Raw genomic sequence first — 13,775 nt, 5'->3', positions numbered from 1 at the left:
TTTAATTTATTTGACCACAAAATAAAGAAACATAGGTAACATATAATTTAAATGGTGGCCGGAAGACGATGGAGGTAGTTGTACAGAAATCACGTGAAATGCTTTTACTGCAGCAGCGAGGCGTAGGATGGCTGGGTGATCTTCGGCTGCTTGGGAGTCTCTTGCGGAGCTGGGGTTCCGGGTGGATGATTGGGTCTCGGAGCGGCTGGTGATGACACCCTCGACCCGGGGTTACTTGAAGTTGTTGGTCGTGGCTTGTTCGCCATGTTGGCTGCGAAATTCTGTCGAGGATCGGGGCTTGGGACGGGAACAGGGACGGGGTCGGAAGCTGGAGCAGCCCTCATATGTGGGTTCATCTCGCCATTGGCGGCATTGACTCGTCCAGCTGCGCCTTCCATTGGCGGCATCTTGTTCATCTCCGGGTTGTGGCTATTCGGATGGTAGTTTGGTACCGCGTTGGGATTGCGATTGGGCGGCGGGATGTTCATTGGTGTTCCGTGCTGCATATTAGGCTGGGGGATACCCTGGGGCATTCCTTGGGGCATCCCTTGAGGCAATCCTTGAGGCAATCCTTGAGGCAATCCTTGGGGCAAGCCTTGGGGCAAGCCTTGGGGCAAGCCTTGGGGCAATCCCTGGGGCAATCCCTGGGGCATTCCTTGTGGCATTCCTTGAGCCATTCCTTGAGCCATTCCTTGAGCTATTCCTTGAGCCATTCCTTGAGCCATTCCTTGAGCCATTCCTTGAGCCATTCCTTGAGACATTCCCTGGGGCATTCCCTGGGGCATTCCCTGGGGCATTCCTTGAGGCATTCCTTGTTGCATTCCTTGTTGCATTCCTTGTTGCATTCCTTGTTGCATTCCTTGTTGCATTCCTTGTTGCATTCCTTGTTGCACTCCGTGAGGCATTCCTTGTTGCATTCCTTGTGGCATTCCTTGTGGCATTCCTTGTGGCATTCCTTGTGGCATTCCTTGTGGCGTTACTTGTGGCATTCCTTGTGGCATTACTTGTTGCATTACTTGTGGCATTACTTGTTGCATTACTTGTGGCATTACTTGTGGCATTACTTGTTGCATTACTTGTGGCATTACTTGCGGCATTAATTGCGGCATTCCCTGCGGCATTCCTTGTGGCATTCCTTGTGGCATTCCTTGTGGCATTCCTTGTTGCATTCCTTGTTGCATTCCTTGTTGCATTCCTTGTTGCATTCCTTGTTGCATTCCTTGTGGCATGTTGGGCTGCTGGATACCCTGCTGCATGTTGGGCTGGACCATCCGGTTTGGACTGAGCATCTGCACCGGTAGGGGCAGCAGTCCGACCCCCATGTTCATGCCCCTCCCCATTGGGCTCATGGGGTTGACCTGGACCGGACCGCTGCGCAGTTGCGGAGACATGTTCTGGCCCATGTTGCCTTGATAGGACATGTTTTGGTGGGGCTGGTGGGTTTGGTGGTTTTGAGGGGGCTGGGGGTTTATCTGACCATAAAGATTGTGGCCCTGGGGCCCGCGACTAGACCCACGACCGCGTCCATGCCCGTGTCCGTGGGCATTCGTATGACCCACATTGCCATTGACGCTCTGCATCATTATGGGCGAACCGGCGCCTTGGCTGCGATTGCCGCCCACCTCGAACAGGACGGGGGCCATGGGCCGCTCTTGCCGCATTGGATAGACGGCCTGGGGCTGGGTGCTAGCGGGTCTCAAGTAGATGCCACTGGGACCCGACTCAGGGCCTTGCATGGATGCATTGTAGTCGGGATTGGGTCGCTGTTGGCCGAACACGCCTGGTCCGCCGTTGTTGAAATGATTGTTATTATACTGTTCCTGGGACGTTGAAGGCTCCTTAAACTGGGCATCTCCCATTGGGACTCCGACGGGGACTGCATTAGGCAAGAAGTTGCTTCCTGGCATCGTGGGCAGTGAGGGCATTACCTGGGATGGCTGGGATGGCTGAGATGGTTGAGATGGTTGAGATGGCTGGGATGGATGGTCCGGAGCAGCGCGATAGCCTGGGAAGTGGCTTGGCGTGATGTGGGGAGAAACCTGGGCGCAGGGCACGTTGGGGCGCGGGGTTTGCGGCAAGGCGTGCTCCATGTAGGTGGCCCCGAAGTTCTGCTGGCCGGGACCAGGTAGTATGGGCGTATTGACGTAGTTCATGAACTCCACCTCGCCGAAGCAGTACGACCGGGGATCGGGAGATGCCGACTCCCTGGGTGGCTGGCGCGCCATGTCGATCCCTTCACCAGCGGCTCCGCCTCCTGTGGCCGGACCCTCGGCATTCTGCTCTTCACTGTCCTCATCCTCCTCTTCCTCCTCATCGTCGTCGTCGCTTTCATCGGTGCCCTCCTCCTCGTCCTCTTCCTCCCCCTCTGCGTCGTCCTCGTCGGTGTCCTCCTCTTCCGCGTAGCTGCTCTCCTCGCTTCCCTGGCGACCAGAATCAGCATTGCCGATCTGCGAGCGGGGACTAGAGTTCTCGGTTGCGGAGGACTCGGTGGGCGACGAGTCCGAAGCTTCCTGCCTAGCGGTGGTGGTGGTGCTGGTTCCATCGACCGCATTGCCACCCTGCTGGCCCAGATTGAACCTCAGCTGCATGCCCGGCTCGATCGTCTGGACCGGATTGCCAGCGGGAGTGGGCGGGACAGAAGCCATAGACTGGCTGGCACATGGCCTTGCGTAGAGGAGGTGTCCACGGTAGTTAGAGTTCTGGTAGTTCTGGAAGTTATAGTTCTGGAAGTTTCGACCGTTGTTCTGGCTGGGACGCCCGCTGCCGATGGCTCCATAGCGGCCCTGGTTCGCATGGTTGCGCGGACTGTAGGGACCAGGTGCGCGGTAGCCACGGTGGCTACCCGCCTCCGGATGGCGCATTGCTCCGCCCATCTTGTGCTGCTGTGAGTGATGCGGCGCCATCGGATGACCCGGCTGCATTCCAGGCGGCATTCCAGGCTGCATTCCAGGCTGCGTTCCCGGATGAGGGTGAGGCGGATTATGCGGATAGGCGGCGTGCGGATGAGGCTGGCGGGACATGCGCTGCGGCGGCGGATGCGGGACCTGGTGTGGATGCATTGGCATTGCTGGAGAGAAAGGGACTATGTGGATTAGGTCGTAGGTCAGTCTAGAGCATCGCTACCCAATGAAAACTTACGCACGGGCCTGGCCCAGAAGCCGAATGGTTGTGGTGGTGGTGGTGGTGGTGCTACGTTCTGTGAAGATCCTGGCGCCGACATGGGTGGATACGGCAGTGGACCCCTCGTTCCACCGGATCCACTGGGTCCTCCGCCGGGCACCGTCATCCGGGGTCCGTTTATGGGTGTTGGTCCTTGGAAGTAGTTCGGCGCTACGGGCGCAGGCGCTGGCACAGATCCCCCCGACGCGATGAGCATGCACATGCATCGGTACTCTGTCTGGGTGGCGGCGTTCACTGCCTTGGGCATTGCCTGCGGGGATTGCGGCGGTGGAGCCTGTGACACTTAGCCTCAAAAAGCACCTGACTTACCTGTATGCGGGACAGATCGTCGGGCGTAAGGCTGTGCGGATGGAGGTCGAAGGGCAGGTTGATTCCAGTAACGCCTGTCCAGGGACGCGGCACGTTCTGCGGGAGAGGTCAGGACGTCAGGGAGGAGTTCGGCTCCTAACTTCAAAATCTTACCGCCGGCATGAAGAGACTCGGATGCAGCGGCGGCGTCTCGAGAATGGCGGTGGTGTACTCGGCCATTTGGATGGGCGTCATATGTTGGAAGGCCCCTCGGAGGAGGGGCGCCAACAGGTCGTTTGCCCGTATCAAAAGGTTGCGCAGCGTGGCCATGAACTCGTCACGTGCCAACCCGATGTCGTCCAGCTGCGCGGCGAAGGACTCGAAGGACGGGAACTCAGGGGAGGATCCACTCATAGATGACTCCGCGACAAATTCGGCGGTGCAACTGTTGTTGGCTCTGGAAAATGAAGGCTCCTCGGCGGCCCCTGACCTGCCGTAGTAGTAGGCCGTCCAGGGTGTGGAGTGATCCGGTTGCGGTTCGTCGGTCTCCTGATTATCGATTGTGGTACTGCTGCGCCTCATGCCCAACCCGAAGCTGTTGCAGTTGCGCTCGCCGCTTTCGGGGTTCACGAACTGATAGCTTCGGGGAATATCGCCTCCTGGGCCAATGTATGGTCCGGTTCCGTTCTCGAGACCAAACTCAAATGCGCTCCTCGACGACATGCGTGGGAGCGGCTCCTCATCGTTGCCCAAGATGCGTGCGAAACAGGTGCCCATTGGATAGAAGACGGGCGCATCCGGGGACATTTGAGCACTAATCGAGATATCCAGTATACTCATTGGCGACTCTAGTGTGGCTTGGCCCTCCGGGTTGGCTTTGGGCGTCTCTGGTATGGCTTCTGCTCCTGCTTCTGGCTGTGGTTCAGATGGTGGATCCGGTGGTTGACCTGGTGGTGGATCTGGTGCTTGATCAGGTACTGCGTCAGGTGTTGGATCAGGTGTGGAATCCGGTGTTGAATCAGGTGCTGAATCAGGTGCTGAATCAGGTACTGATTCAGGTGCTCGATCTGGTGCTGAATCAGGTTCTGCATCAGGTGCCGGATGTGTTGTTGCACAAGGTACTGCATCAGGTGCTGTACCCTTTCCTGGATCCTGTGCTAGATCTGGTGCTGAATCAGATTCTGCATCAGGTGCTGAAACAGGTACTGCGTCAAGTGCTAAAACAGGTACCGAGTCAGGTGCTCGATCTAGTACTGAATCAGGTACTGTGTCAGGTGGTGGATGTGTTGCTGCATGAGGTACTGCATTAGGTGCTGATTCAGGTACTACGTCAGATGCTCGATCTGGTGCTGGATCTGGTGCTAAATGAGGTGCTGAATAAGGTACTGCTGGATTTGGTACTGGATCTGGCCGTGATTCTGAACCTGCTTTTGGTTGTGCATCTGATCCTGCTTTTGGAAGTGCTTCCGATCCTGCTTCTGGTAGTGCCTCTGATCCTGCTCCTGGTAGTGCCTCTGATCCTTTCACTACCTGGGTATTTGCTCCTAGCTCCTTCTCTGGCAGCGGCTCTAGGTCTGTGGCAGTACGTTCCAGAAGGGGCACACAACCAGTGTGGATCAAATCAAGGGCAGTGGACATGGTAGAGGAGTTCGATATGGGGGAGCACAGCTCTTCAGTGGGCCGTGCCGGTTCGGACATGCTGGGGGGGATGGGTGGCTCACAGGGTCTCCTTCTAGACATGCAAGAGCCCATATTATATTTGAGATTTAATAAGGACACGCTTACTTTGCCAGGGATACAAGGATCAGGTCTCTTACGCCACACTCGTATGCTCCAGTTGAAGGACGTGCTTTGCATGAACTAGTAAAGGGGGCTATCCTTTGTAAGACAAGCCCCCGCAAAGGGCGGTAAGCCCCTTTACTCCCACTCCTGGCGAGATCCTGTCTGAGCGGCTGCTGCTGATGGAAAAACATTTTTGCAATTATTTCAAATATTTTTCAACACGGCTTTGAAACGTCGACGTGCCGACGAAACCCTTTTGTTCTTCATCTTGCGCCAAAATATTTTTCCACATTTTATTTTTCGCATATTTTTTACTGCCTCGCCTTGGCGCGAAATTAGCGTGAAGCAAGGACCAAGGACCAAGGACCGAGGACCAAGAAGCAGGCGGGGCAGGGCGAAAAGGACTGCGAAGATAAACTTTAAATAAAACATGGCACACAAAGGGCGAAGGATTGGAAGGGGTGCCAGGATTTCAGGGCAGGAGGCAATGCTCCCGGAGGAGAGACGTCGAACGGCGCGGCGCAGACCGCAATTCAAATAAAATCCTTTAGGGCTTTTGACTTTTAACTCATCCGTTTAACGAGCGCTCATGTTCGTGAGGCAGCAAAATATGCAATCCCGCCCAGGGTGGGGATTTCCCGGCCAGGACAACAGCACCCTTGACACCTACACACACATGCGAAGACAGAGCCGGGCACGTCCTTCGTCCTCCACCCTCCGCCCACCGAGCTCCGTGCAATTGCAAAACGAGAGCGAAACAAAACGCGAAACAAGCAAATCCGAAGCAAATCGGGGGAATACCCGACTGTCTGTTGCCCTTAGCTCGCTAAAAGCTAAATTTCAAAGCTGGTTACCAATAAAAAAAGATTTTTGAAGAACATTTTTGATTAAACAGCGATGGAAAGCGGCCATGGTCAAAGTAATTAAATTAAATTATATTTAAAAATTATAGCTTTTTTTCATTGAGGATTGTTTAACATTATGTGACCTTCTGGAGTACAGGGTGACCGACAGGTCGAATTGGATGGCAACTTTGTGGCGAAGCCGATTTAAAATTTTTATGAGCCCTTTGGCCAGGCATATCTGAATCTACGCTGTTCTGATTGCCTTTGTCACTATTCCTCCGGAGCGCCACGATTCCGGCACAATAAGCCAAATCGATTGATGGCAATTTCTGAATTGAACAATTGGCACTTGAGGAGCAGAGTGGGACGTTGGAGGACGCAAATCCTCGCCCTTGTGCTGAAGGAGGCTTCAGCGAAAGGATGCGCCAGGCGTCGAAGGTTTCACCTAACTATGCAATACTCCCTTCCCAAGGTGGATTCGCGGAATGCTCCCCAGTGATTGCGACATTTATTAACTGGCAAATACACTTGTCACGGCCACGCCCCCGCCTCCATCGAGCACGCTTCGTTTAATAAATTGAGCGTTTTACGCAATTTATGCGGCTGATTTGACATTAATGTGCCCCAAACAGACTCGCCCACACATGCATAAATAACTGCGCACACATGTGTTTATTTACATGTTGCCACCACCCACATACCACCACCCACCGTCCACCCCCCACGGGCATCTTCATCTTCCTTTCAGCTTCTTTTTATTTATGACAATATCTGTCCCGGTAACTTCCTCCTCCTAGCCCCGCGAGGGCGTTAACGTGCACGCCACACACACGTCATTAATCATTTTAACAGCCCGCAACTCCTTCGGCTTCCACGTGAGGCAGTCACCGTCTCCGTCGGTCCGTCCGTCCTCGTCTAGCTTCCGTTCCGTAAACTTGGGCCATTAAAAGCGGGAGCCACTAAGCCGGGCCACCATTAACCGGCGGAACGTAACTCACGGTTAGAAGTCCGTGTTGCACACTTTTTAGGTCTTTAGGATAAACAAACGGACATTTGCAGGCGAGTTGCTAACTTGTATTTCAGGTAGCTTAGTTCCCAAGACTCATTGCCTCACTAATAACAGTTATCTAACGAAGCATGAAACCGAAGGGTAAAATTAGTAGCCCTACCACTGTAACCAATTACGATTCTTTTACATCTAACCTCTTATATCATAACTTGAACTATCGATTTATAAAACAATTTTATCCATACCCAATATTGGATAACCATTAAAATTATGGGAATGCCATCTACTAATCTACTACTCCTATTCGCTAAAATATTAATACATAACTTCTTTTAGTTTATTTGTTATACACTGTAGCCTAAAGTTCAAAACTTAGGCATTGGTTATTTTAAAGACTTTAATGCAGGATTTAGTTTCATATAGATTTTAGAGCAACGTAACCTTTACGCCAGACACTAGAAATTTTAGTTTACCACCGAAAGTAATTATATTTCCGAGAGCTCGGTGGCTAGGGATGTCCCAGTCCCAAGATCTAAAGGCGAATGTTCTGTCAAAGCCCGCCCACTCCGCCGTTCGCAGTAGTGCTATTCTAGTAACGCCCTCCCCCCAGCTGGGCCACAACAATTCCCAGTTGCCAGTCAAGAGTTGAAAACTCAGAAGCAGCAATAATTCACGTGTGCCAGCTAATAAATTAGAGGGAATGCGACTCGAGCGCATCAAAGGATAACTTTAGCGCTCCACTTAATGCCAGGACCCCTCATACTTCCCATCCAAAAATCCCCTCCCACCACGGAAACCATTTACCTGCGCAAATAATCAGCTGTAAATATTTTATACGTGGAACTTTGACAAACGAAATTCCCGGGTCAGACGAAACTATGTGCGGCATCCCCAGGATGCGTGCCCCCGTAATCCAGGAATAACTCCTCGTGGCCAAGGGCTTTGCTGGTCATCCTGGCAAGATGTCAATAGGATGGTGATGGGGCGGCTTACGATAAGAAGGCAGCAGATAGAAATGGATGTCGATGGCTAATCAAAATAAATGCCGAAGGTGAAGGAGGGAGCCCAGTGTCGGTGACAAATGTCGAGCTTAGCGAGGGGAGCGGGAAGATCCCGGGTCGGGGATTCATTTAGAGCCAGCTTCCACGAACCCCCGCTCGTTCTGGCCAGGCCATAAATTCATTTTGCGTCGCTGCACATGCAAATGTCCTGTCCAACTGTCCTAATGAGTGAAGTGGGGTGGGCGCAGCGGCAAAAACACCACACAATGAGTCCTTAAAGATTAATTAATCTTTTGGTGCCACATGCGGCCGCCGTCGAGGATAATGCGAAGAAGTGTGTGTGTGTGCCTGCTGACCATTGTCCTGCGTCCTTTCTGGTTACGGTTTTAAGCTAATGACACAACGCCAAAAGGGATGCGAGCCGAACCCTCGAAGGGGTCAGGATCTGGGCTCTGGGAGTGGGGCTCGGCCTCGGTCTGGTTGGGCTTATCTCTTGCTTTTGAAGAAATAATTAATGACCTCGTTTTTGCCACTGTGCCACACCGAGCAGACAACGGACAAGGGAGCCAGGCCATTAAAAATCGTTTATTTCGATTTGATTTAATCCAAAATAGATTGCCTGTCCTGGTCGCAGTTCCCAGTTCCCAGTTCCCAGTACCCAGTTGCCTGGACAAACGGACGATGCGGCCAATTTATGCACTCAATTTGCAGTGGGCCGGTGGAGCTGGCTGGGCGTTTATAAATTTCATTGGTTAATCCTTATTTTCGCATTAAGCGCGAGTGCCTGGTTTTGTGCGAGGACCACCGCAACCGCTATGCAAATGTTGCATTGTCCTGTTGCACCAACACACCGCCCCCTGCCCCTGCCCCTGCCCCCTGTCCCCGATGGCAATTAAACTAATCGCACGCAGGGCTTAAAACGCGATTTGTGGCGTCGATTGCCAATTGCGGCATGGCGCAGCAGGGCTTGCCCTTTTGGCGATTTTGCGATTTGCCGCAAAATTTATTTAACCGACAGGCGAAAGCCCGAATACCGAATTCCGATCCCGATCCCCGCTAGATGTCATTTAAACTGTTTGCATTCCGGGGGCAGCTGCCTGTTTAGCGGTTTCTGCGGCACGGCGCCTAATGCAAATGTTTAGTTACGGTTACGCGTGGCCAGACGGGCAGCCCAATGGACAGGAAGATGGGATAAGATGGGCTAGGAAAGGATAGGATAGGAATGGATAGGACAGGATACGGGCGTTGTCACCTGGGCCCACTGCATCAAACTTTGGTCCCCAAGACTCGCAAAGGTAACCCAGACCGTCACGATAAACGAAAATGCAAAGTAGGCCGATTTATAAATGTCATTTTAAAATATAGTAGGAGCACCTAAATAAACTATCCAATCACAAAGTCAAAGTAAAAGCTGTCATTCTAAAGACGCAACTACAGCTATATATCATTAATTGTTTCTGTTATTTGCTAGCAAGTGAATTGGACTCTACGCGAATTTATGTACTTTATATGCATGTCAATACGACAATAGGGGATCGTATTGCAAGATATGAGGGTGGGCGAAACTGATGGTGTCTCGCTGTGGCGAAAGCTGCGCCTGTAAACAGAAGACAGACGAAATTCTAACCAACTCTTTCTAGGCCCGATCAAATTATTATCGTTTTTTACGACTGTGTACAAATGCTAGCAGAAAAAGTGTATAGAGCACTCACCTCTCCGATTTCCGAAAGTAAGTTTTATTTTACTTGAAAAATTATATAAAATGTTTTTTTTTCACAGGATTTTTTGTTCACTTTTTATTTTTGATGTTGATGCTGGCACCGTTGAAGTTGAACTGACTCCCAGCTTGTGCTGGCTATCGAAGCACTAGGAAATAATTTCGAAAGCCTTCTTTGATCGTATAAAACTAACGATGAAAGTAGCAAAGGCCTCCTTGATCGTCAAAGAAAACAGTATTACTGCATCGAATGTTATTGTAGTTTCCATGAACGCTAAGCAGAAGAAGGCCACTCTAAAGTCGATGGCCAATTCCCCGGTCGGTCTTTAGCCACTCGAAGGGAATCCGTCAAGAGCGCGTCAGTTTAATTGCGCTTTGGTCTTGAATGGGGATGATGGGGCAGGGGCATTCAAGGCGTGCCACGTGACACTAAGCTGAAGACACCGGGATCATCGGTTGCAGCTTGTGGCTAATAGCGGGCAGAAAAGAGCACCCGATTTGATTTCTCGCAAATTTCATTAAGCTAGATAAATGGCCGGCGATTAACAAGCTGTCTTTGTCCAAGTCCTCTTCCCCGCGTCCTGTGATATTTATGCAAAAATTCGTTATGGCTGCCAGAGGAGCGGAAACAAAAATCGCACGCACTTTGGTTAAAATACGCTACAATAAAAAGTATTCCTAATATTTAGGGATACTTGAAAACCCTTAAAGCTGGATTTAAAAGCAGTAGACCCATGGATTAGATTAATATGTTTTGTTTTAATAATAGTAGCAAACGTTTTTAACTACATATAACAAAATAATAACAATTATAATGGTTATTTATTTTCCTTTATTTTATTTTCTTAGATTTTCTTGTATTTCATAATAGTAGCAAAAGTTGTAATCAATAATAACAATAAAAAACTAACTCTAACAATATTAATAACTTATTCAATTGGCATTTTTTGCTGTAATTTTTAACAATAATATGACGAAATAAAAACAATATAATTATAATTTTTTTATTTTAAATATATAAGAGAAGGAAATGTTTTAACTACCTTTGACAAAGTAATAAACCTTGTTATTGTTAATTATTAAATTTTTTTTATTTTCCAAAACTTAATTGTATTTAAAAATATGATTAAATATGATTAATAGTAATAGTAAGATTACCTTTGACGGAGCAATAACAGTTTTTTAATTTACTTTACATCTTTGGTGTCTTACTGTTGTATTCAACAATAAGAGCCAAAGTTATTATAGTTTATTATACATTTTTTTAAATAATAATAACAATTGTTTAATTTAACTTATATACTAATATTTAATTATTTTCAATAATAGCAGAAAAAGCTTTAATCATTTATAACAACAAATAAAGTTATTTTTAATAAAGGTTTTATAACACTTGTATTGTTCTGATTTCCAAAACACATAATGCACACAGGCAAATAGATTTTTTTTTCAAATTATATTTGAAACATAGTTATTAAGTTTAGAACTGCTTTATACAACTAAGGTGCAGAGTATCCGTAGTTCGTTCCTCCCCCATTGGCTTGTTTCCATTGTTGTGCTCGCTGTGACATGATAAATTGCTGGAAATTATTTCTCAACTGCTGCTGGCAACTTCAACCCCGCTCCACTCGGGGGATGCACGGCTTTGCATACAGCTTTTTATATCGCGGCGATATCTGCGGTATCTGTGAAATGGCATACTTAAAAGTTAATTGTAGCCAAGCGCAAACTTTTGCCGCAGTCGGCTTCTTTGGGCGGGGAAGGTTGGGAGGTGTGGGTCTTGGAGGAGGAGGTGTTCCGACGAATTTGAAATTTATTCAAATTTAGAACAAACTGCGACATGTTGTAATTCTCTTAGCGGTTGTGGGTGTGTTGCTCCTGTTGTCCTTGTCAGTGGTGCTTATCATTTAAGATTTGTGGAACATCGTGTTGTTTGCCTGCCAATTTTTGTAACTTGAAGATTTATCGCAGCGAAAGTCAACTGAAATTGTGAAATGCGACAGCTGTGGGCGCCCGACTCGTGAGTCCTGAATCCTGGACCCTGATTCCTGTTTCCTGGCAAATTGGTCATTAAGTGACACGCAGACAGGCCACCCCGCCCTGCCCATTCTGCATCCTGCAGCCTCGCGGGAGAGGTCCTTGCAGCCGGGGACATTTTAATTTTGTCTGTCAGCGGCAGACGTCCGACGGAAAACCGCAAATGCAGGAGCACTGAAACTGCAGCGCAGGCAGACGAAACTGATTTGCCAAATAGCGACACCTTCCCAGCCTGACCCCCGAGCCCAGTGACCCCCAAGACCCAATCCCCGAAACCCATTTGTGCGGTGGCTGTGACAGGACATGTTGTTGATTTCTAATTTCACGCTGCGTTGTGTGAAAATCAACACCGTCACATGGCGTTCGCATCCAGAAGGGTCAAAAGGGTGCGGCCCGCAGAAAAACGCAGCTAATGAAGCCTATGCCAATCGGACCCAGAGAGGGGAGGAGTGCAGGATGCACAGGACACCTAGCCACCTGATCCCATGGTCACCATCCAACCACCCAACCACTTAGGCCCCAAACATCGAACCCCATACGCAATCTGCAGTCCGCAATCCGCATCCACTTCCGCGTCTGGCCGCAATCAATCCGATCCCATCTGTCCTCGGCCTGCCGCAAACTACCGTTATGTGGCCAAACTTAGAGACGGCCAGGGGGCGTGGCAGGCAGCGAAATTAGCGCGATTTCCGCCACAACTTCTTGGCCAAAAGGAGCCGAAACAAAGCCAAATAAAACAAGGCAAATACAAAGCAGCAAGTGGCACAAAGGGGGACAGAGCGGCTGGAGAATCCCTTTGGCGAGAACAAAACGAATCTTGAGTGGGTCTTACTATACTAAACAGGTGGCGAAACAACAAAAATGTTATATTATAGATCAGATTAGGCATTCTTCCGGAATTTGGGAAAATTTTGTTGTTAAACGTGAACAAAATTAGGTATAGAAGCACGGAAAAATCACTTGCCTTAATAACCATAGAATTAATTGATAATGACCAAAATCATCAACTTTGCTTAATCTATGCATTCCCACCATGATAATAAAATATTAACATTTATTTTTTCGTTGAATCTTTACTTTTGAGTAACTTATCAACACTTTTTTGATTTGATATACGAAATTGTTATATTATTTTATAAATTTACTACAAAAAAATTTATGATTGGAGAAAATTTTAATGTAATTATTACCAAATAATTTTTGTTATGTAATATAATTTGATTATGGGCTCTGATTTTAGTTCGTAGTCCCTCATATGTGAAATAATTTTTGTTATATAACATAAAATGCTTACGGTCTCTGATTTTATTCGTGACCCCTCATCTGCGATAAAAAATATTTTAAACTGGGCAAAGATATCTATTCTAATCCATATTTAAATTATTTGACTTACATTTTTGGTTAAGCAAGTCTACATTTTGACGATGTAACCCAACATTTAACCATATTTCAAAAGGCTGAAATTCTTTGTCTGAATACCGATGTTCATTCCCGCACTTTTGTTCTTTTTTTAAGTGGTAGTTGAGATGGTACATTTTTCAATGCTTGGGTTTTATTATGACGATTTAAGAAATATTTATCATTGATTTACTAATAATTTTGCTCATTTTAATTCCCTACGATTAAAACTACTTAGCCCAAAATAAGCAGATCGGGATCTTCAACTTCGAAATTGTGTTCCCCCAAAATCATCACTGACTTGGTTAAAACAATAAGACCCTCTGCAAGGGCAGAAAAACAACAATGGAGGATGGAAGACGAGGGCGACCAAGTTGGTAAATCACCGAAATCCGCATCTTTAGCATCTTAACGGCCAATTTAGCACCAGGGGCGTAGGTGGGGGGAAAAAGCGAGGCGACAACAAGGGGGTTGGGTGGCGAAGAGGTGAGGAAGCCAGAAAAAGACAACGGCGAAAT

At 48.4% G+C, this 13,775-nt stretch overlaps 1 protein-coding gene across 4 annotated transcripts; it reads right to left on the bottom strand.

The window, feature by feature from the left end:
- On the bottom strand, nucleotides 1-9,929 carry LOC119556520 (trithorax group protein osa). 4 transcript variants are annotated; one of them, XM_037868792.1, is made up of 6 exons: nucleotides 9,818-9,929; nucleotides 5,254-5,423; nucleotides 3,643-5,200; nucleotides 3,490-3,585; nucleotides 3,139-3,430; nucleotides 1-3,082 (listed from the first exon to the last, which is right to left on the bottom strand). In XM_037868792.1, exons 3-6 carry the CDS (start codon nucleotides 5,164-5,166, stop codon nucleotides 105-107), a joined length of 4,890 nt encoding a protein of 1,629 aa, XP_037724720.1. In that variant the 5' UTR covers nucleotides 5,167-5,200; nucleotides 5,254-5,423; nucleotides 9,818-9,929; the 3' UTR covers nucleotides 1-104. The 4 variants fall into 4 exon arrangements, with proteins under 4 accessions (XP_037724720.1, XP_037724723.1, XP_037724722.1 ...); XM_037868795.1 differs by having other exon boundaries at nucleotides 1-3,067; XM_037868794.1 differs by having other exon boundaries at nucleotides 3,643-5,197.
- Between the last annotated feature and the right edge of the window lie 3,846 nt (nucleotides 9,930-13,775).

This window comes from Drosophila subpulchrella, chromosome X, assembly GCF_014743375.2.
Source record: "Drosophila subpulchrella strain 33 F10 #4 breed RU33 chromosome X, RU_Dsub_v1.1 Primary Assembly, whole genome shotgun sequence".
Classification (NCBI taxonomy): domain Eukaryota; kingdom Metazoa; phylum Arthropoda; class Insecta; order Diptera; family Drosophilidae; genus Drosophila; species Drosophila subpulchrella.
This window is presented reverse-complemented; position numbering and strand designations above follow the sequence as displayed.